Here is a 22781-nt window from a genome sequence, read left to right on the forward strand (position 1 = left end):
GCCTCAAGGTAGGTTAAAACATCCGTCTCACGGTATGTAAAGTAGTTTAAACTAGCTCCAACAGCAAAATGCATCTTACACATTGAGGCATCAGTATTAACTATTTATGGATTTGTTATTGTAATAATATATCAGCCACAATTGTTTCTGGGTAACAAGTGCTAGCTAAAAAAAATAACAAATCTTATCTATCCAATCTAATGTTCTTTATTTTTCAAGTTCTATTTTTCCTCTGTGACATGTCATATGTTTATGCTAAAATCCAGAAATGTATGACCAACCCTGTACTCATATACTTTGCTATAAAGAACTCAATAAAAATTTAATTGAGAAAAAAAAATACATTAAAAAATCTAATGTTTGACATAAGTTGAAGTTAAACATACGTCAGGTGTTTTTAACTGGTTATGAAACAGTCAGCTTGGATGACTCTATATGACCTACAAGTAAACAAGACCATCAGTGGTAGATTTGCAGTTTCTAAATAGACATACTCAATGCATCTATAATCATAAAGGTGGATTCTCCATGACGTCAAGCATTATGAGGAAATGTTGATAACTCTAGCTCAACAAAGTTACCAAGCAACCACATCTATTAGCTGTTTACAACATTAACTATGTTTGACATTTGTCACGTTACAGCTATCAATCTTGCACAGTAACATGTGAACAAATGCGTGCATTAGGCGAGTCATGATCTTTGTGACCTGAGCGGTGCTCGTACCACTGCTGTCCACAGGGGCCTCCAGAATCAACAAAAAAATGAAAGTAACATATAGCAGCTTTATGTAGGTTAAAATTTTAATGCAGTGCTTGCAGTGGAGTAACATTAATGTATTTTCACATTTTCTTTAAAGATCTGAACACTCCCTCCATCTCTCCTGATGCTCTTCCTGAGATATCTTTTTTTCCCCTATTTGTGAAGTTTTCCTTATCCTTAGGAATTTATCTTACATGGTCTGAATTGTTCTTCATTTCATCAAAACATGTGTTTTGATACACTTGTATGTGCGCTTTTCGGCTGTAAATTGTGTTAAAAAAAGAACTCACTTCAAAATGTCCTGGAGTGCTCTGTTGAACTCATCTGACCGAACCATCTGCTAGACCTGCTCTCAACAACCAAGTGGATAAGTGGACACACACATGAACACGCGAACACACACGTACACACTTAAACATACAGAGAAAACAAACAGAAATACATATCTAACAATCAAAGCGCATTCACATATGTACATATGTAGCACTCAGCAGAAAGACAGAAAGAACGAACAAACACTTGAAATTAGGTTTAGAAGTGGAGTCTGGCCAATGAGATATAATTTTCCATGTATTGCTGAGTGCCCTAATCAGTGTTTAGTTTGTGCCCTGTGCGCCATTCAGGGGCCAATAACAACTGCTGTTTTTAGCAGAACGCAGGTGTAATATAATAATCTACCTGGGTTTTTATCAGATATCTGTGAATTAAACAATTTGTGTTCAGTATCTGATTAAGCCATAATACTTGTGTGCTTTTCTCCTCTGTGAGTTTCATTGAGTTAGGCTATGAAGATAAGATGCAGGTTTGTGGCGGGCGCAGGTAAAAGCCCTACACCACTTAAGACATGTCTGTTTCCTTTTTTTTTTTTTTCCATAGTAACAGTCCCCTGGCAATCAGTAAGAGTACCAGTTATATTCATAGTACTCCTCACCCCTCTGGCTCCCTCGCACATCCCCTTCCTCACTTCTTTCTTCATCACTCACATCCTCTCTCTCTCTCTCTCTCTCTCTCTCTCTCTCTCTCGCTCTCTCTCGCCCTCTCTCTCTCCTCCCCTGTAGCTCTCCCTTTGTGCGTTGGAGTGTGAGCCTGTCTGCATGTGAGTCGGCTGCATCCTCAGCACCTGAGACATTACCTCCAGTCTCCACAGGGGAAGCTGCACCGCTGACACTGTGAGTTCAACAGGTCTGCTGTTGCTTTGACCGTGATTTTAAGTGTAATATCATGTTAGATGTTTAATTGGAGGTGACAGCTTTACTGTTTGATTTTAGTATGAAAAACTTGGCTTGTATCATGGAAAATAATATGTGTAAATGGACTGTTTATTGAGCTTTTTTGATGTGAGTTTTTCATTTTCAAGGGATAATGTTCTTGTTCTATGTTGTAGTTGTTTTTTTGTTTTTTTTTACTGGACATTAGCATAATGTCACATTTGCTGGCAGGTATATTCATTGTGCTCACCTGCTCCTTATGTCATGATTTATTGCATTTATCAGGCATTATCTGCAAGAATATACTGAAAGAAATGGGTGTCCTCCCAATATTTGTATTTTCAGTGACTCCTTGTGAAAAGACCCTGGTTGTTGGCTCGTCAGATCTGTCAATCAGGACTTTAAACCAGAAACTCTGCGGGTGTAAGAGAGGAGAGGGAGGTCAACATGGGCTCCAGCTCCTCCTCCTATGCCCCCAAAACCATTTACCTGGATGTGGACGGGAAAGTGCAAAAGGTGGGTCCAAATCCAGTGCAAACACTTTTTGCTTTTGCTTTTTTAAATTGTTAATTTATGTTGTTTTTATTTTTTGGAGAAAACAGTGTCATATCATGTAAATGGGATTAATAAAAGGAAAAAGAAGCGAGTTAAAGGTTCACTGATGCAAAAAATACTAACTTTACACTGTAAATGTTGTTGGTATATTATATCTTGAGTATAAAGAAAGCAGTGTATTAGGTATCTAACTGTAGAGAAAGACAATTAATTGTGCAGGCAGTACTGTCCAAAATATGTTTCAAATCATCAAAGTTCAGACAAATTCAGTAAATAATTTTTTCTTATGGTTAAATATATGATTGGATTATTGTATAAGAGATTTAAAGGGGATCTATGTGATAATATGTTGATGCAAAACTCAGTTCTATATTGGTCATATGTGGCGAGAAAAACACGAGGCCCCCCCTGTCTCTCTCATTCGTTTGTTAATGTGAGCCTGTGGATGATCTGTTTCAGTTGTTTAATGCTGCTCGATTGCAGATTTCTTTTTTAATCCACTCTGCTAACAGAGAGCATCGGTAGCTAGCTAAGTTTAGAAATGGAGCCCGCTAACAGAAACTAATGACTGGCTTCCAGCACGGAACGGTTCCACAGAGCCCCTCTAATCATTTGTTTAATGACAAAACCAAATCACAATAAACTTTAACCATGGCAACCTTCTTGAGTCACTAGTAGGTATTCCCTGCGGACTCACCTCACCTGAGGAGGTGCTTAAATTACACCGCGTTGCAGTTTGCCTTACAGGTGCTACTGATAGAACCAAACACCTGTTGTTAACAGCTTCCACACCACCATTAATTTCTGCTGCCTTACAGCCCTGGGGTATACGAGTAAAATCTATGGATTAAGATCAAGTTTCCAGAGGCAGAATTTAAGATATTAATCAGTGATGATTAAACTGAATAATAAAAAACGCAAATTGTGGAGTGCAAATAAAATAAAATGGTGACTTATATCAGCTTTTTAATTGGAACCACAGCAGCTTGGTCATCATTTTAACCGTCGTGACAAATGTTTCGAGGCTCGAGTTTCATGTTACAGCGTTCCAGACATACTGAGATACGGATAAATGCAGCACTTGCCGATTGTGGTGATGTAGAGTGCCTCAAGTAGAGAGCTGGCGATGACACATGTCTTTTCAAGAGCCCCGAGCCCCACGGCCTGAGGCTGAATGTTTGTCTGCTACACCTGCTCCCTTCAAGATGTGAGCTCACAGTTTTTTGCACTCACGCAGCAGCACCCTTTCTATACTTGTACTGTACTAAGTCTGATTGCATGACAGGCGTGGATAATGTTGCTTTCTTCCAGAGCTCCATAAACCCTCACACTCCAGCTGTCCTTTTCTTCCCCTCACCGCTCTCTCTGCCGACTTGACCTTATTCAACCATAAAAAACGAACCGACCCTTTTGCTTTTCGCTCCCATGTGACTCGGTTGTCTGGAAAACACATGAAATCTGATAACTTTCCGACCTCGTCAGAACACTGAGGCCTTATATCAAAACCGGCAGCTGTTTGTGTGCAGGTGTGCCTTTGGAATCCTTGTAGACACAGATCGCACTGTGTTGGATTTGTGGGCCACGGAGGAGGTTTCTCCCGAACATGTGGCGTATTGACAATTGGCGCCACTTCCATGATTGATACAAAACCAGAGACAGTCCTGTATTTGAATTCAGAAAACAATTAAAGATCTTTGTTTTCCTCACAGGTGGTGTTCAGTCGCCACTGCAGCCCATGTGACATCAAGGAGCTCCTGTGTTCCTCATCTAACATTCCCAGGTTTGTGGTTTTGTTAATTTGTTTGCTCTTTCGTAGGTTTATTTTATTTATTTTTCATTCATTGTTTATCTGTGTCACTGAATATCATTTCTAGATATTTTTATTTTATTTTCGTGTTTATTTTTTACAGGGAGAGCTCACAATTCAAAGTAATTGCGCCAGAGGTAGCCAGTATCTGATTTGCATCTGTTGTCACTATAAAGAATAATGAACCATCACATAAAGCTGCACACAAACATTATATGACAAAGCAACATTGTCACGCAGTAAAACAGCTATTTACATACAACAAATAATTGTGCGTAACAATAGGGCCAACGCACATCAAAGCAGACAATTAGAACAGTGGAAAGGGTTTGTCGTCATGGTTCTTATAGTTCTGTTGTAAAGGAAGATACATTATTTATACACTAGTCTTTCAGTCGACACTCCTCTATTTCCCTTGTTCTGCAGACCTTATCTTGAAAATACGTTCATGGCACATATGCAGCTTTATGTATAGCAAAAATACTTCTTGTCACATTCATGGTTTTTAATATACTATTTTTCGCTTCCACCAACTCGCCAGTCGAGAGAAGAGCAAAATCAACATCTTTTTCCATCGAGGAATGCCTTAAGTGCCATTCTTTGCTACCACTGTTGTTTGCAAACAGTCACTTCTCCTGACTGTAGCTCCCTTTTTGGATGCTGAATGGTTCACCCAATGTGTGTTCGACCACAGTTTGAAACCTGGAACGATGGGTTTGCAAGATCCCATCATCACTTGATCTCGCAACTGCAGATGTGTCCACCTTTCTCACTTTTACCTCCGTCCCGTCATAACAGGAACACGGCCATCATGATGGTGGACCCAGAGGGCGCCTTGGTCTCCATAGATCCAACCATGCCCACCAACTCTCCAAAGTAACACACCAGTATTATTAGATTAGATTTGTATTATTTGTTTTCAAACCTTATCGATAAGTGACACAAGAGCTTATAAATTCACCTCTTTGAAATAAAATCAGTGTAAAGAAATAGTAAGGCTGATGTTGAGAGTTAAGAATAATAACTGCTCTTCTGGTTTCCTCACAGCTTTCTGTACAAAGTTGTCCCTCTGTCCACTGGCCAGCTCGGAGGTTAGCTGTAAACATCTTTATTCTCCGTCACTAATGAGCTTGTAAATACCAGATTCAACAAGGCGAGCGCTGTTCACAATGATTTATCTGCGGTGTATCTGTGTCTGCAGAGAAGGAGGACATGTTTCAGAATGTGCTGTCCCAGGTGGCGGAGCAGTTCAGCAGGTAACACCTCAGTTGTTTATGTTATGTTACAGTCGAAGCCCATCCCTCCCCACCCTCCCACATACCTCACACACATACCTGAAACCAGTGACTTTCAATGATAACACACCGCAACCCACAGAGGCAATTTTGTCGTTATTACCACTGAACCATGTGAAATACATGCCGCTGTCTTATCATGTTCTATTCTTATCGCCTGCCTTCCTCTCACAGAGCCTTTCGCATCAACGAGTTGAAGACTGAGGTCACCAACAGGCTAGCAATGCTGGAGAAGAGGGTGGAATGTAAGTGGTACATCGGACCGACAAGAGGATGCCCTAAATAACGAAATAGAGAAAATGCAAATGCGTTCCAGCAAGCTGTGATATGCCTTGCCATGTTGTTTCAGTGGAGGGCTTGAAGGTGGTGGAGATCGAGAGGTGTAAAAATGATCTGAAGAAGCTACGAGATGAGATGACTTCAAGAGGTGGTGGCAGGTGAGATGAAGACTAAAGTCAGACATCTTGCAACGTGCGTCTACGACAATCAAATCTTGTGTAAAATTTCCTTTCCTTTGAAATTCAGGGTGAACTGTCCGTGCAAGTACAACTTTGACGATGGGAAGAAGGTCACTCCTAGACGAGATGTCCCCAATTACCCAAAGGTATGTCCACCGAGACTGGTATCTTTACTACTATTAGACAGAGCAAACTTTAAATCTCTACGGCGTAGGTCGATTGGCCCCTCTCTCAAAGCATCAGTATTTTAAGAGTTCAGAGTTTGGAATGAGACTCAAAAATCAACTGCCTTGCAAATTGGTAGTTCTGATGGCTTTTTTTCATTTTATATATTCAGTACACGCTGTCGCAGGAGACGATCGAGGCACTCAAGAAGCCGACATTTGACGTCTGGCACTGGGAACACAATGAGGTTTGTTGTCTTGCCATAACTCACTTCCCATTCAATGTGATCTAGGTGCCGCATGTCTGAACTTCTTTTCTCTTCTTTTGTGGCTGCAGATGCTGAGTTGTTTGGAGTATATGTACCATGACTTGGGGCTGGTGAAGGAATTCAACATGAACCCCATCACACTCAAACGCTGGCTGGTAAACACAGCCGAGCACATAGGCATACTGTATCCTGCAGTGCACACTGCAGATCTCAAACAAGATTTTCAGTCAGTGCATTGATAATTTTCTGTCTTCTAGTTAGCGATTCAGGAGAATTACCGTAACAACCCTTTCCACAACTTTCGCCACTGCTTCTGCGTTAGTCAGATGATGTATGGCATGATTCACCTCTGCAACCTGCAGGTACGATGCGTGTTTGAGACTGTGGGATTAAACACTGTTTCTTGCAACCATCTGTCTTTGAAATACCAATCAAGACATTTCCAGTCTGGACATTTAGCATTAACACCTTTCATTTTCTCCATTGTCCAGGAGAAGCTGACTCTCACCGATATGGGAATTCTAATGACAGCTGCTGTGTGTCATGACCTGGACCACCCTGGCTACAACAACACGTAAGACTCACCAGTGGGTCTGTAGGGGTGTTGACAGATAGAGCAATGCAGATGCCCATTGACCCCAGTGTGTTTTGACACCCCTCGGCACAACACTGTTGTCAATGGACTGTGAAACTAGTTCAGGATGGAGAGAGTTCAGGTATGAAAACACGGTGATTGAGATTATCGTGTTGTCTGAGTTTAAGGGAAGGTGAGGACCTCTTATCGGTGAAGCTTTATGGGAATACAGTCAATCAATTCACTCACCTGTGTCGTCTATCAGGTACCAAATCAATGCCCGCACAGAGCTGGCAGTGCGCTACAACGACATCTCCCCGCTGGAGAACCATCACTGTGCTGTTGCCTTCCAGATCCTCTCTCTTCCTGAGTGCAATATCTTTGCAAACGTGGATCCAGAGGCATTCAAACAGATCCGACAGGTGAGATGTGGAATGTAAAGCTCTCGCTGGCGTAGTTTTATCATAAAGGGACAGTTCACCCCCCGAAATCAATTATACATGTTTCCTCTCACCTGTAGTGCTGTTTATCCATCTAGTCTGTTTTGGTGCGAGTTTCACAGTTTTGTTGATATCGACCGGAGAGGTGACTGCCTTTTCTCGAATTTAAGACTAAAAATTGAAAAATGTCTCTTTTCAACATCATCAGATAATCATGTAGGAACTATTTCTTTCTGTATCGTCACACAGAAGGATATGCGCATTTACTCTTGAATAAGAAGCTTGTGCTCATGGCAGCGCAGGATGTAAACATTAGTGAAAACTGCTAACAGATGAACTAACTATGGTGAAAAAACAGGCTAAGGGAGCACTCACACTTGGCCAGGGCCAAGAAATTGTACAGTACATAGCACTCACGCCAGTCGAACGAACTGGACTTTGGGGGTCAAACATACTTGGGCATGGTTCAGATTTCCTTGTGTGAGTGCGCCCTAAAATACACTAATTAACAATTTAAACATAGGTGTACGCAGATATGGTAGGCAGGGGGAGTTTGGTAGAAAGAAAATGGTTCCTGAAAACTCAGGGCTGTACGCTTAGCTTTTTCACTAGGAACACAGGTGCTCCTAAATGAAAACATTTAGGAGCACTATGAAATTTCTTACAACGGACGTGGACAAAAGAGATTCAAGTACTGTCTGTACTTCCACTTTGAAAACGTTAACTTTCCCTCCGGAGTCGCCATCGCTGCAGTTCACCTCTGCTAGTTTGTGTGTGTGAGGCTGCTGTGTGCGTGTGTGGCTTGTGTGTAGACCGAACATTGCCACTGATTGGCTTAAGAACTCTCACTCTACCTTAGAGAGCCAATCATCTTCACTAATGCGGTTGTCTCGCCCCTCACCGGAGGAAAAAAAAACAACTCTGCAGCTCCGGTGGCTGAGAGCCAAGTCGGATGACAACAGCTTCAATGATCAGCTTCAGTTTGTAACGCGCCACATTTAATAGTCGGTAATAGCAACGGCGTTGTAACGATGGAAATAGTAATTAGTTAGATTACCTGTTACTGAAAAAAAGTAACGCCATTTATTGTAACGCCGTTATACCCAACACTGGCTATGACTTGTCGATTTGTATACAGATGCGCAAAAATTTTACTCTACTTTGATCCACTTTGAATGGATTTATTGTAGGAGCAAAATGCGAATGAAAGGGTTTAAATCTGTACTCACACCTGTGCTCCCTTTTTATTTTTTCTACTGGCACAATGTATTTTTAGGCGCATATGCAAGCAAAATGCTCGCACTGTACAGCCCTGAACTCCAGGAAACTGCTCACAACAAGGTCTGTAGGTTGTCCTCAGTGATCAGTTCTGTTATATTCAAGAGATGGCAGACATCTCAATGCTGGTATCTCAAAAGCTTGACAACTCACAACAAAACAGTCACGACGGATAAATAGCACCTCACGTAAGAGGAACAATATGTATTTCTGTTTGGGGGGGCTGTCCCTTTAATCCTACAGGGTTTTGTCCCATATTTACATATCAATCATAAGAACTGATGTCAGAATGCAAAGGTCTCAAGCAGTTTTGGTCTTTTTATTTCCAGGCAATTATCACCCTCATCCTGGCCACTGACATGGCCCGACACGGCGAGATACTAGACTCCTTCAAACAAAAAGTGGACAACTTTGACTTCACCAATGAGGAGCATGTGACATGTGTATGTATACACCTCTTGTAAGATCACGTTGCATCACCAACTGACATCAGCTCCTTACTGTACAGCACATGTGAGAGGTGACCTCAACACAAGCGGGCCTTTATCTGCTGAGTGTGCTTTAATCAGCAGGAGCCAAACAGACTGTATTAGTGTAATTTGGAATGTAGTCACGTAAATACAGTAGATGCACAATGAATAGGCTTCTTTATCCTGCGTGAGGGGCACGTGTGTTTGTTCATGTGTGTTTGTGTTTTCAGCTGAAGATGGTTTTGATCAAGTGCTGCGATATTTCCAATGAAGTGAGGCCAACTGAGGTAGCCGAGCCGTGGGTGGACTGCCTCCTTGAGGAGTACTTCATGCAGGTGACTTCAACCAGAGCATTCACTGACTCCAGAAATCCACTAATCTAAATCCTATATGTTGACTCGGGTGAAGGGAAAAGTACATTGCTACCCATTAGAGGTGAATTTTGCTGTATTGAATCAAAAAACATCCCCATGTGTGCTTCCCAGAGTGACAGGGAGAAGTCTGAGGGTCTCCCCGTGGCTCCCTTCATGGACAGAGACAAAGTCACCAAACCCACCGCTCAGATCGGATTCATCAAGTTTGTCCTCATCCCAATGTTTGAGACTGTCATGAAGGTAGGTGAGATGTGTTCCAATGTGTGTGAGATGTGTTCCCCGATAAATACACCCACATTAATTAGCAACAATTAATGCTGTTGCTGTGGTGTCCAACAGCTTTTCCCTCAGATTGAGGAGATCATGGTTCAACCGTTGAGAGACTCTCGTGACCACTATGAGGAACTGAAACAGATCGATGACGCCATGACAGAGGTAGAACCTATTCTGCTCTATCTATCTATCTATCTATCTATCTATCTATCTATCACCAATGTTGTATATAACATAACGTAAAAATGGAGACTTTGTGGGTCAGTAGCAAAGCTGAAGTCACTGTTATATAACCCAGACGGCTACTTTGAAAAAAAAAAAATAGAATTAAAGGAATAATTCAACATTTTGGGAAATATGCTCATTTTCTGTCTCAGATGAGAAGATCAATGTCACTGTCATGTTTGAACCATAACTATACAGCTACATACAGCAGCTATTTAGCTTAGCTTAGCACAAAGACTTGTAACACAAGAAAAAAGGCTAGCCTCGCTCTGTCCAGCACCTCCAAAGCTTATAAATTAAAGGTGCACTATGTAGTTTTGGTGCAATACATTTGAATTAGTAGAGAAAGACTTTCATTGACTTTGACAATCTAAATAAACAAACTCTTCATTCCCATGACTGAATAAACAAACAGATCTTAACAACACAGTTTCATACTGTTTTACTTTGTTTATATTTGGCAGACCCTGCCACCTTTAAAGCTTCAAACAGTGTTCTGGGGACCTTATTTTTCTCTGAAAAAAGCTTGTTTATTCATTTAGGAAAACCCCCCAAAAAATCTACTACATTATTTCTCTAAAGCTACATGCCCCCCTAACATTTATAATTTATTTATTTATTTTTAAATCTGTACAAACAACAACCCATTCAAGTCAAATCATGTCAATTTTGTGTTCATAGTGCGGTGACCATATGTCCCATGTTTGTCCGGGACTGTCCCAGTTTCAAGCTGGGTGACCCAAGTCCAGACAAATATCTTTAATATATTTTGAAATATCCCAGTCTTCAATTATTTTTACAAAGACATTTATCATGTCCTGTCCCACTCATTGTTAGCTAACCCAATGTGTGTCAGTCAATCATTGTGTCGTTGTCAAGGCTTTTGCCAGCTGATGAGTCATCCTGCTGCTCATTCTGACAGAACCTGTCAGTATGCTAACAGTTAGCCATAATGCCAAAAATAAAGTCGGTCTTTTCTGAAGAACTCCGTGAGACTTTGTCCTTCCTTCGTAAGTAACAAAAAAGCTGCTTTCCTGGCATCCATGGTTTTGAGTGGTGTGCTCAAGAAAACGCCTGCAGTGCCTTTATACATGTATATATACATGAACATGTGGTACACTTAAGTGAATAGCACCAAATTACAAATCACACATTTGCTAAAGGCTTTACAATCTGTTAAGTCACTGGTCCGAGCCAAGGAATAGGCACATACATATCCGCCGTAAAAAAGGAAGTTGATGTATTTCAATTACACTGTTCCTAATTCTTCGCCAGAAAGTGAAAAGGCGTATTTCCCAAAATGATAAGATTGTGTTTGTGAATTTGGTAATGTAAAACTATAAGCAGCATAAACAATGTAAGAAATAAGTTTAGTTAAATTAAATGCTTACCTTGTGTTTACTGTGAAATTACACAGTGTCATCAAGATATTGTTGGTCTTTTTTTTGTGGCAACAATCATATGGGGAAATTTTCATTTGGTGACCTCAGGGGAAAAAAAGGGCTGGGAATAAGACTGGTTTGAGCCTGCACATACATGCAGTAATCACAGGCAAAAGTGACACTTCTGCGTGGTTGCAAACATGCCATTGTGCCTGTGGGGACTTATCTAATTAAATTTAGTTTGGAGCCTTGAAAGAACTTACAGTAACCCAGACAGTGGTCCAACAAACAATGGCAGCGTTACAGGTTTCCTGCTGTGAGAAGGAGGCAAGTAGAAAACAAATCCAAGTCAATCAACAAGGTGTCATTTAAGCTTCTCACCTGGAGTAACCAAACACTACAAATTACCAGTTGTGCAATTTGTTTCTCATGGGCGGGGTCACACACACACATGCATGCACACGCCCATCAAAACCACTTGCTAACATGAAGGTGTGTCTTTTGTTCAATGAGGCACAGAAGAAAAAAACTGAAAGTATGTCATTAGGCGGGAAGAAGAAGTAAGCTGTGCAGTGAGTGAGTGCAGTGATATCTGTGTAAGTAAAAGCAACGGACTCCTTGGTTGTGCTTTAGTGTTAGTGTCACGAGTGCACTCTGTCTCTGCCTCTCTCTGGCCTCTCCACAGCAACTCTCCTCTACACTGAACTCTGTCTACAAAAGCCAGAACCTTTGTGAATGTGCAGCACTTTCATCACTTTGGATTCACCTTTTAAGTTAACACCAAGGAGTTCATATCGAGTTTCTCACGAAAAGGAAACCCAAAAGGGTAATCCTGCTTAGTAGGCTCAAGATGAATTGATTCAACTGGAGATTCTTGGCAAGTGATAAGGCCTCAGTTGTTTCAAAGCTAACAGCTTACGAAGAGTAAAGAAAGAAAAACTCAACTGCTCATTCAGGAAAGTTAAAGGTCCCATATTATGCTCACTTTCAGGTTTTATTCTGGGTGTCTGCAAGAAAATGTTTACATGCTTTAAAGAGGTTATATTTTGGTTTTGGGGTTTTTGCTTTCCTATATTGTGTTTTCTTTTTTCTTTTTTAAAAGCATTTTTGTGCATGTTAAAGGTCTGGAAAGTGAAAAAGCCCAAAGTGCACACCAAAGGCAGTTACTCTCTCCCACAGAAAACACTGCTCCTGCACTGCCTGGTTATGAGACTCCTGAATATGAGTGGAGCATTTAATTCTGTAACTTATGTGCGTCACTATGTAACAGATATACATATATATATATGTATATGTATATGTATATGTATATATATATATACATATATATATATATCTGTTACATAGTGACGCACATAAGTTACAGAATTAAATGCTCCACTCATATTCAGTGTTATTTTAGATCACACTACCTTGCACGGCATGACCAGCCCCACTCACAGTCTGATTGGCTACATCCTGCCAGTTAAGTAATGTGCAAGTGCTACTCTAACCAAAGATTTAACAGATGTGGGATGTCTCACTCCCCAGCTAAAACGGAGCATTCAAGACACAATGCGGAAAGGGATGTTGAAGCAATGCACTATGTGAGAAAAATATGCTTTTTGAAAATTTTATTATGTAAACCTATTCTATCAGGACCCCCAAATAAAAGTATGAACCTGAAGATTTGCATAATATGACCTCTTCAATATAAAAAAAACCCATTATTTTTCTCTGTCCATTGCTGCACCACTTCTGTTCACCGTCTGTCTGATTGCTCCATTTTAGTGCCTGTCTCTTTAAGGCCCCCCTTCTCAAAAAGCCGAGCCTGCTCTGATTGGTCAGCTCTCACATGCCTGAGCCGGCATCATCCACCTCACTTTCCACAATCGCAAAAAAAAAAAAAAAACATACAGGAATTTAGTGGATTCAACTAAGCTATTCTAATTAACTAAATAAAGTTATATTTCTTTTTTTTTTTTTTTTTTTTTGTCAGACCATTTCAGAATGTGTCCTTCAAGTACTTCTAACTTGAGTTCTTTTGGCTGAGTCGGCTAAACAGAGTTCATTCCAGTCATTGAAATAAGTTTCTACAGAAACATGATCGACGTTTTTTGTAGACCTCCGAACATGCATTGTTTTATGATTATTAATCTCCTGAGAACCTCCTTTTTCATACTCTGAAGAAATCACATGTAATGTTAACTTGCTTTGTGTCTTTTAATACATTTCAGCGAAGGTCATGGTTTGTTACAATAATGAAAATAATGTCGAACATGATTAAAGTTAGTATTGAATTCAGTCGTTACCGCCTCACACTTTGACGCTTTGAAAATAATTAACTGGGAGCAGTTTCACGTATTGTCTTTGGACCAATGCTGGAACAATGTAGCTTCAGCAGGAAGATCTGTTGCTGTTCTTTGTGTAAAATGAACATTCAAACTGAAAAAAATATAAAAGGAAATTAAATTTGTTCCTAGTATTTGTCAGTGTTACTGAACAGTTGTTAGTTCAACTTGTCATCTTAGGGTTATAGAACCTGTTTTCTCAGGTTAAGCTACCTTAAAATTTGGCTTCACAAAAAAAGACTATTGAGACTATATTAAAGACTATTATTCAAGTTAAGTAACTCAAATATTTAAGGCAGCCAAAAATGTTTGATTTTTTTCATGTTGAAACAGCTCAAAATTATTTACAGTGAGCTTCGCTGGTGTTTTTGCAACCACGGCAGTGCTGTGTAGATGTGACATCATAACTTTCCAGAAGTCCTGAAGGCTTATTTGAAGGCAATTTTCGGAACATATGTTGTTTGCATTTCTCTGTGGATTGAGTGCTTTGTATGATTTCACAGTGTTTTTTGTACCTACCTACCAATGTTTAATGATTAAAAAAGAAGATGTAAATTTCACTTGCTATAATATGGGACCTTTAACATTAGAAAAAAATTAATTGTTTAAAGTAAGCACAATTCGCAAGTACAAATATTCACATTTTTGATATTTTAGCTCTATTTTATTTTTTATATATATGACTTAGCATGACATTATTTTGTGGTCATGGCTAAAAACAAAGTGCTGAAATTGTTGCTTGTTTGTTTCCCTCTTAAACTTTATCTTAACTTTTGTTTTTTACAGTGACAAGATGCAACATTTTCTGCACGTGAACAATAACCTTTTCTCTGCCATTTTATAGTGAAGTTGCCTAACGACTCTGAGCAAGTTTTGACCTCCCAAATAGGGAAGCCAATCCTCACTCACAGCTCTGAGGCAACTTCAGTCCAATAGCTTTTATCTGTGGGTGGACAACAAACTTTTGGTGGTCAGGCATCGTTTGAGCTGATCTAGGCACAGCTCTGTGTCAATGACTTGTGTTTTTTTAAGCCTAGATTTTAGTCTTTTCGTCCTTCACATGCTGCAGTCTCTCTGCCTGATCCAAGCCCTTACTTTCTTTCAGGAGCCTTCGTTTGTGTTCAAATTGAAGAAAGACTTCAAAAAAAGTGACTGAGGCCTCAGTGAAGACGTTCTGCGCTGCATTCTGGAGATGACAGATGGAGAGAAAAGAGAGACTGCTTGGCTACATACTGAACTAAACTTAGGCATCATGGTGGCATGTCTTGAACTTTGACTTAGACTTTTGCACTGGATATAACAGAGAGGGACCTGGTGACCTTATATATATATATATATATATATATATATATATATATATATATATATATATATATATATATATATATATATATATATATATATATATATATATGGTGTTTATGTTGTTCTCTCTAGTTTTTATTATTTCATAGTGCTATGAGAGTTTAAAGGACCAGTTTTTCAAAAGGGTTAGGGTTAGGGTTAGACACACTAAAAATGGCTGCAGAACAGATCTAATGGACAAAAGGTGCAGTAAAATATTCACTGCAAACTGCAAATGATTATTTATTCTATCCCAACTTTTCCAGTAGAAAAATAAAATGCACCAAACCGGGATGTTTTCACCTCACTGTAGGAATAAGATTTTGATTGATATGGTCCACTGGGTGTTTTCCAAAGAAGAATGCAGCTTTGCACCTTTATTTTTTTGTTCACACAATGATCAGTTTTATTAATCCATCACAAATCAACATGTATTTTCTTACCTTCTACACCTTTTAACAAAAGAAAGCCATGTAGAGGCATATATTGTCCAAGGTGTCACACGATTTGTCCTGTAAAAACGTTTTAATATCTCACAATACATGTAAAACGGTGATTTGTATGTTTGTTCAGTCTTTATACATAAAGCTTATACAACACACATTTCAGTGTCTTCTGTCTTATAAAAGCAACTGTGTTTCCACAGTAGGTCAACTCCGGTCCCTTCAGGAATTAGAACATATTTTAAAGGAGAAGTGTAATGCTCATTTTCAGGTTCATAATCTAATTTGGGGTTACCTACCTTTTTTTAGCCTTAATGCTGAAAAAACACATTTGATTTCTCATACTGTCCAGTGGTGCAGCACTGTGTTCCCCTCTGTTTCAGCTCTTACCTCTTCAAGGTCCCTCCTCCCAAAACCCCAGTCTGCTCTGATTGGTCAGCTCACACAGGCCTGAGCCAGCACTGATCATCACATTTCCAGTTGTGTTTTCAGCTTCCGGTTAGTTTCACTTCTACTGTGAATATAAGCATAAATTATGGAAATGTGTGACATGATGAAGTAGTGTGATGTCACAATATCACAGAATTAAAGGTGGGGCTACTAAGAAGGTGTTTCAGGAGCAGTGTCTTCTGTAGGAGAAAGGAATTAGTGCGAACTTGGGTTTGAAAAAAACTGGCAAACTGACGTCAGCAACCAAATGATTAAATTATCTAATAACATAATGAATTATAGTACAACTTGTGGGCATGAAGAACCTGACTTACGTGCTCCTCCGCATGACTTGTTACATATTTCTGAAAAATAACCGTGAAAGATCCTTCCCAACCTCGGAAATAGTAGAAACAATAACACCTACAGTAGCTTTTCTCTGGATCTTTCAGCAGTATTACCCTTCATATTCATTAGTTTGCTCAGTTGTCATGGAGATGGATCTGTTGCCATGCGAGCTCAGTAACTGTAATGACTTTAACCATTTTTACTTTCAGGGCTCCTCATCCTTTTTTAAATGCTCTGAGCAGCTATTGAGCTTTTTTGTTAATGGATCCATCTTCAGAAAATAAAGTGAGCTCTAGTAACTGATGAAGACCATGTGACACAAATCCAGAAAAAATGGCAATAGTAATAACACAACTCAACTATACTCTGATATATAACTAAAAATGTTACATACATCTTTAAAAACATAACAATGACACATCATTTAAAGCAAATTAACGCCTCACGTTAATAGGAGATGTGTCTGTGTGGGTAAATTGGATTTAACATCAACACCACAACATACATGAAACTTTATATCTGAATAAAAAACAGATGTATTTAAAGTCAAACATCTTTTCTCTTTTGACACCACAGGCTGATGCTTCATTTGAATCCGTGTTTAAGGCTGCATGATCTTTCCATCATAAATCGTTGTGCATACATTCCAATCATGCGTGGCTTATCTGCCCATCATTTGATTGAAACCCATTTCATTGGCATATTTTAGACTCGAGGGCTTAAATACAGTCGACATGTGTTGAAATATGGCTAGTTATCCAGTTGTGCACCACCCAAAGGTGCCACTTATCTCAGCCCGCGCCACGCCTTCCTCTCTCCCCAGCTTCCCTTTGAGCCATATCAAAATCTGGGTGGTTTTTTTTCCTCCGGCTACTCCGTACTGTTTTTATTACTATGGAGACTTTTTGTGATATGTTGCCAGTTTCTCTGGAGCAAGTGTTGCCTCACCTGCTGGCCTCATTTTACGCACAGAATACCACCTACACAGCTCTGATGAAATCATATTGACAATACAGAGCAATGCACAGCAGGCGTCAGGAAAGGCTTTAGGCATACTTGTGTCCAAAGTCAGGTCGGAGAATAGTTAAATTCACTTTATACTGATCTGCTAGACCTCACTTTTTATTCACATGTCCCTGTCCTTTGTTGTGCAAACTATTGCAACCCTACTTAATAAGTTGATGATCTCAAAGCAGGAAAGAAGAAACCGAAGACCTCCAGTGTTACTGCTGCAGGTGAGAGAGAGAAAGTGAGTAAACACATCTTCGTACGAGCGTTTGTTTGAATGAACGTAATTACCCATCACCTCCTCCACATAGCGTGACAGAGTGTATTGACATTAGCCTGCAGGAATGCTCTGATGAAACAACACGCGGTCTTATCATAAAACGATCCCGGCGCTCTGCTGCATGGCCGATGATAAAAGGCACTGCAGCTCGTGAATTAAAGGAGCTTCTTGGTGACAGGCTGAGTACAATGTGCCCTAATTTTAATATACATTAGTGCTTCTTGCTTGTTTGTGTGAACCAAATGCAGAAAGCTCGTTGAGGGTCTTGAATCCATCTTCTCTGTGAGTGAGGAGGAACAAGGTGCACGCATGGACGCTTATAAACTCTTCACCTCTCCACATCAAAAGACAATGCTACTTTGTGAGTCAGTAGACTGTTAAATGTTTTCATGAGTGCAACGCTAATTAAAGTAACCGATAGCCGCAACCCTTTGGTCGCCCGCTCTGCCCTGAGGCTGGGAGTCACATCACGGTTAACTGCCACAGAACTTCAATGGGGCTGTTTATGGGCGTGAAAGTGAATACTGTACCTGCTACAAAAGCACCTTGACGGTGGTTAAACGAGCAAGTGGTTTTCACTGGGCTTGCACGATATCGGACGTTAGCATGCAAAGGAAGGCGTGGCACTTTTTTTCAGGGACATTTGATCAGGGATTTGGTACATGAGCCATGCAAACGCAAAGTCAAAGGTAGCAACAGTGTCATTTACTTACAGTGTCATACATGCATAGGCAGGTGATGACTTTTGACTGTCATCGAAGTGAAATTTGAGGGTATGAATTATAATGTCATCACAATGTATTTTTAGAATGTACTGTTGCTAGGTTGGACAAGATTGACAAAAACAAACATGGCATTGCCGGTTCTGTTCCAGCTGCAGAGTTTATTAGAGAGTTTATGGGCATCAGGCAATTTAACTTCAGGTAGCTGACAGCAAGGTAGAGCCAGAGGATGACAAGATTATCAGTCAACATTGCTCCGCCTCTGCCAGGAATGCCATCTTTTTACCACAGAAACACAGAAAAACAGGGAAGTTGACCGAGGTTCATCAGGGTACCTGCTCAACTGTAATTGGACCACAGAGTGAAAATGGGCGGGGCTTAGCAAGGATCAATTGTTGCACTTTTTGGGCTCACAACGAATAAACAAGTCTCATTTTTAATGCACAAAAGCTTTGTCATGTAATTAGATGCCATGTCATCATTCGCATATTTTGACCCTTTTAGACAGGAAAGTTGCTAGTGGCTCACAGTGACAGTACACACTCTGACAGGGGAGCTCCATACAGTTCTTTGTTGTCCCTGCTGGTTAAAGTGAAACTCCTGTGATTTGCTACAGCGCTTCCGTAATGTTGGGAGACCCACAAGAAACGTATAAAAGTAATCAGTCCAAGCACAAGAGGCCGAAATTAGATGACTTTTATATCCCCAAGCCAAGATGGTTTGGAAGGCAGAGCCACAGAAAACCCTATTCGACTGTTTTAACTGTTCAACTGAGTTCTACTATTGTTTTAAATTATTGTGAAGGCATTCATCATGATTGAAACCTACCACTTTGGGGTGATACATTTAGAAACGTTCAAATCCCATACAAAGTGACTTTAATTGTCATTATTTCTTATAGTCCCTTCATTTTCTGGTGTAGGCCATTGAGGGCTGTATTAATGTATTTGCACTTTTTCTTCTTTAATTTGGCTCGGATTGAATTGAGAGTTTTAATGTTTTTCTTTACTTCATGAATTATTAGTACTCACAATCCTTTTCAGATCTCTGCAGCCTTATGTCAGAAGTTAAAAGGCATTATCATTCGTAGTGATGCTAACTCTCTACACTGCACAGGTGCCACACACGGCTTCAGCTGAGCTCTGAATCATGGATCATAGATCTCCACTGGTGGTCTAAAATCCTGATCCTGAGCAGGGAGGGGGGGGGGGGTTGAAAGTTGAGAAAGAGAAACGTAATTTGATCCTTAAAGTTTTCCGGCAGCTTATCAGGTCCGGAGCTTTTGTGAAAGACGTATACAGGAATGTTGATCAGAATTGATAAAATATTCCGTTTGCAACACGGCACAGTGAGGAGAGAAGAAAAAAACCCAGTTTGTTGTGTCTGCAGCGGTACTGCCCTCTAAATGTTTGTGCTGTGACATGAGCCTGTTTTGACTTGACAACAGTATAATCAGTCAGTCATATGTCAAAGGGAGCAGAGAGGAAAAGTGCCTAAATTGAAACCCTTTCTCTCGTTTGTTATACCATCTAAAAGGCATCCTGGGACGACCTCTGAAAAGCTCTCTTGCTGTAACTTAATGCGAGTTTCGCAGACTCCTCATTAAAAGAGATAGATTTACAGGTGTAGTTAAGACTCTTGGCAGCCACTGAGGAAAATGTTGCTTTCTATTTCCTACCCTCCTCGCATGTTTTCTCCTTTTTTTCTCATTCAGCGCTCTCCCATTTCGGAACTCACCATGGAGAATTCCTCCCAGCATGTGCCGAGGTAAAAGGGCACTGTGTGTGTGTATGTGTGTGTGTGTGTGTGTGTGTGTGTGTGTGTGCAGCAGGAAGCCGAGGATGATCCATGGCCCGGTTTCATGGGAACCTGGGTAAAATACAAAACACATGTTGCGGAATAAATCCAAACTGCGGTACTACCTGTTTTTAGTACCTCGCTGTCCATTAATCTGCTCTTCATAGAGTGCTTCCAGCTTGTCTCACAGTTGTTTCACCAATCCAAACATGCTCACATGTTTAGAGCGCGGGACTCTCCGCCAAGGTCTAAGTAAACATGTGCATTTATCTTCCGCCGCGGATTAGACTGTGGCGTTGGTCGGGGCAATGAGTCAGCCACACAAGCCTTTTTCCCCCTGCTGACCAGACAACAGCGAAGCCCAGACCTATTTCATGTGAGCAAACACGCATCCAGACAAAGCCCTGCTTGTGGAAGAGGCAGTTAAATCATGAGGGATGTCCCATTCTCGCCTGACTCCCACATTCAAGAATGCCCGGCCCCTTGTCTGAGCGCTGGACTGTGAGGACACAAGCCAGATTTACTGAAGACAGTTACATCCCTGACAAGAATGGCAAGGAGTCAAAGGTCAGGCGCGAGAGCTGACCCTGAATTCTGGTGCTGCATTTTTGTGTCAGTGACGACTTTTGCGGCTGACCAAACAAAGAGCAGTGTTTGATGGCGTAAATCTGGGCACAAAAACAACAGTTTTTCTCTTTTCTCTCTTTTACAAAAACACACCCACCGTGGCAGTGACTGGCAAACAACTGCCTGTTGTAATGAACTCCCACCTCTACGCCATCTCCTGGAACATCCTTCTTAATGGTTCTGGTCTTTAGCCGTGAGAATAACCCAATCCAAAAACTCACAAGTTGGTTTTTTAAAAGCTACGGGTTTTTTTTACGAGGGAGGAAGACCTCACACGCTCAGCCACAGGACTCTGAGACACCTGCACTACATCCTGATAAAACAGGTCTTAAACTTAATGGTTCCGTAAAGCGCTATCAGCAGAACATGACTCATGTAAGGGAGAAAGAGAAGGCTTCCTACCCTTGGCTTGACGGCTTACTCTAGAAAGATTTTTCTCAGGGGGATCCCGTCTATGCACAATTTGACATATGGTAAATAAAGGAAAATTACCAAAAGTGCCACATGATAATCATCATACGCATTGATTTAGTTAGGTTTATATTTTAGGGTTTCTGTTTTTAATGATGTATTCATACAATACAATAAAGATTCAGACAAATTAAGAGAGTCTTTCAGATTTTTAAATGTATATAAAGTAGGTAGCTCTCTTCTATCATCTGTCTGGCACCCCTAGTGGCGATAAGGCCCCAGGCACCGCCAACAGCTGACGTGCAACACCCGCCCTCCACAGTTGCCACGTCCGTTTTTTACAAGCAATTTTGGGCTTGTTTTTCTGTAAAATCGCTTTTAAATATTGGTAGTCGCGGGTTGCGGGTTTTTGGGCTTGTTGTTAAAGTCTTCCTCTTCCTATTGTATTGCATGTCATATTGTTTAGAAGTCCTGTAACTAAAACAAAAAAGGGTCATAACATATAAAAACAATAATAAATACAATGATATTTCTGGATTCAGGGTGATATTTGTGTGTGTGCAAAGTGTAATAACCTCTCTCTCTCTTTTTTTTTTTTTAACCACGAACAGATAAATCGCTTGTTTTGGGCTTGTTTTCATAGGCCCGCTTGCTTGCTTCTCTCGCGATATCTGGCAACACTGCCGCCCTCCTCCATTTGTCAGAGAGTGTGTTACATCACCGTCCTCACCCTCCTTTTCTCACACGCAGGTGAAATGAAAGGCGCAAACCTTATGAGGACTCGTTCATGAAGTCACTGCAGCGCTTACATTGATCACAATGGTGTGTTTCTAATTTGACGGAAAACTTTTGTGTGCATCATCTATCATAATATCACGCATCAACGTGACTCCGTACAGTTTGATCTCCAGGTCAGAGCAGCTTGAGCTATCAAAGGCAACATTGGCTTGAGTAAATATTGAAGTTATCTGATTTCCAAAGAGCTGTGTACACAGAGGCTGTCGCAGGCTCAAGTATCCTTTTCCTGAATACCAGCATCGTTAAGCTGGTTTCCTCAGTTTTCTCAGCAGACTCATGCATGCTAGACCCCTATATTAGTTACTGTCGGTGATGTGTGTTGTCAGAGAATGGCTTTTCAAAGCCTCCATGGTTTTTTCGCGTGTATTTGTCCCGAAATCTGCTTTTTTTTTTAATCAGTATTATGCAACAGGCTGAACTTTATACAGATTTTGTACTTTGTGGCTGCAAAGGTCATTTGTGCTTTGGCAACAAGACGGACGTAACAAATGTCCGACTAATTCAATTTCCTTTTGATCAAACCAGATTTTTTTTCAGCCTGTCATATACAGTATATCTGCATGGTTATTTGTTTTCATGAGGAGAAACAAGAACAGATTGGAGCCCGGTGGTTTTAAAGTGAATATTAGAGACAGGCAAACAATAACATATTTGAGACGTGGAAAGATATTTGTTTTCCGCAAGTTGTCACAGCTGTTTTGAAACTTTGG

At 40.5% G+C, this 22781-nt stretch overlaps 1 protein-coding gene across 4 annotated transcripts; it reads left to right on the forward strand.

Moving 5' to 3' along the window:
- Positions 1-1758: 1758 nt before the first annotated feature.
- Positions 1759-15186, forward strand: pde9ac (phosphodiesterase 9ac). 4 transcript variants are annotated; one of them, XM_030408108.1, is made up of 20 exons: positions 1759-1944; positions 2316-2486; positions 4235-4305; positions 5131-5208; positions 5380-5423; positions 5534-5588; positions 5802-5872; positions 5977-6064; positions 6153-6231; positions 6423-6497; positions 6587-6673; positions 6776-6880; positions 7010-7092; positions 7358-7514; positions 9140-9253; positions 9511-9615; positions 9766-9894; positions 9994-10089; positions 12048-12130; positions 14970-15186. In XM_030408108.1, the coding sequence occupies exons 2-19, from the start codon at positions 2418-2420 to the stop codon at positions 12096-12098; spliced, it is 1557 nt and encodes a 518-aa protein (XP_030263968.1). In that variant the 5' UTR covers positions 1759-1944; positions 2316-2417; the 3' UTR covers positions 12099-12130; positions 14970-15186. The 4 variants fall into 4 exon arrangements, with proteins under 4 accessions (XP_030263968.1, XP_030263983.1, XP_030263956.1 ...); XM_030408123.1 differs by having other exon boundaries at positions 1759-1931; positions 12054-12130; XM_030408096.1 differs by having other exon boundaries at positions 1760-1931.
- The last annotated feature ends 7595 nt before the right edge of the window (positions 15187-22781 follow it).

This window comes from Sparus aurata, chromosome 2, assembly GCF_900880675.1.
Source record: "Sparus aurata chromosome 2, fSpaAur1.1, whole genome shotgun sequence".
NCBI classification, from domain to species: Eukaryota; Metazoa; Chordata; class Actinopteri; order Spariformes; family Sparidae; genus Sparus; species Sparus aurata.

Bases quoted from the DNA above. Each gene is read 5' to 3' on its own strand.
- pde9ac (XM_030408108.1), top strand. From the start codon at position 2,418: ATGGGCTCCAGCTCCTCCTCCTATGCCCCCAAAACCATTTACCTGGAT. The intron at 5,209-5,379 runs GTAACACACCAG...GTTTCCTCACAG, and splicing joins ATGCCCACCAACTCTCCAAA to CTTTCTGTACAAAGTTGTCC. The intron at 5,589-5,801 runs GTAACACCTCAG...TTCCTCTCACAG, and splicing joins GTGGCGGAGCAGTTCAGCAG to AGCCTTTCGCATCAACGAGT.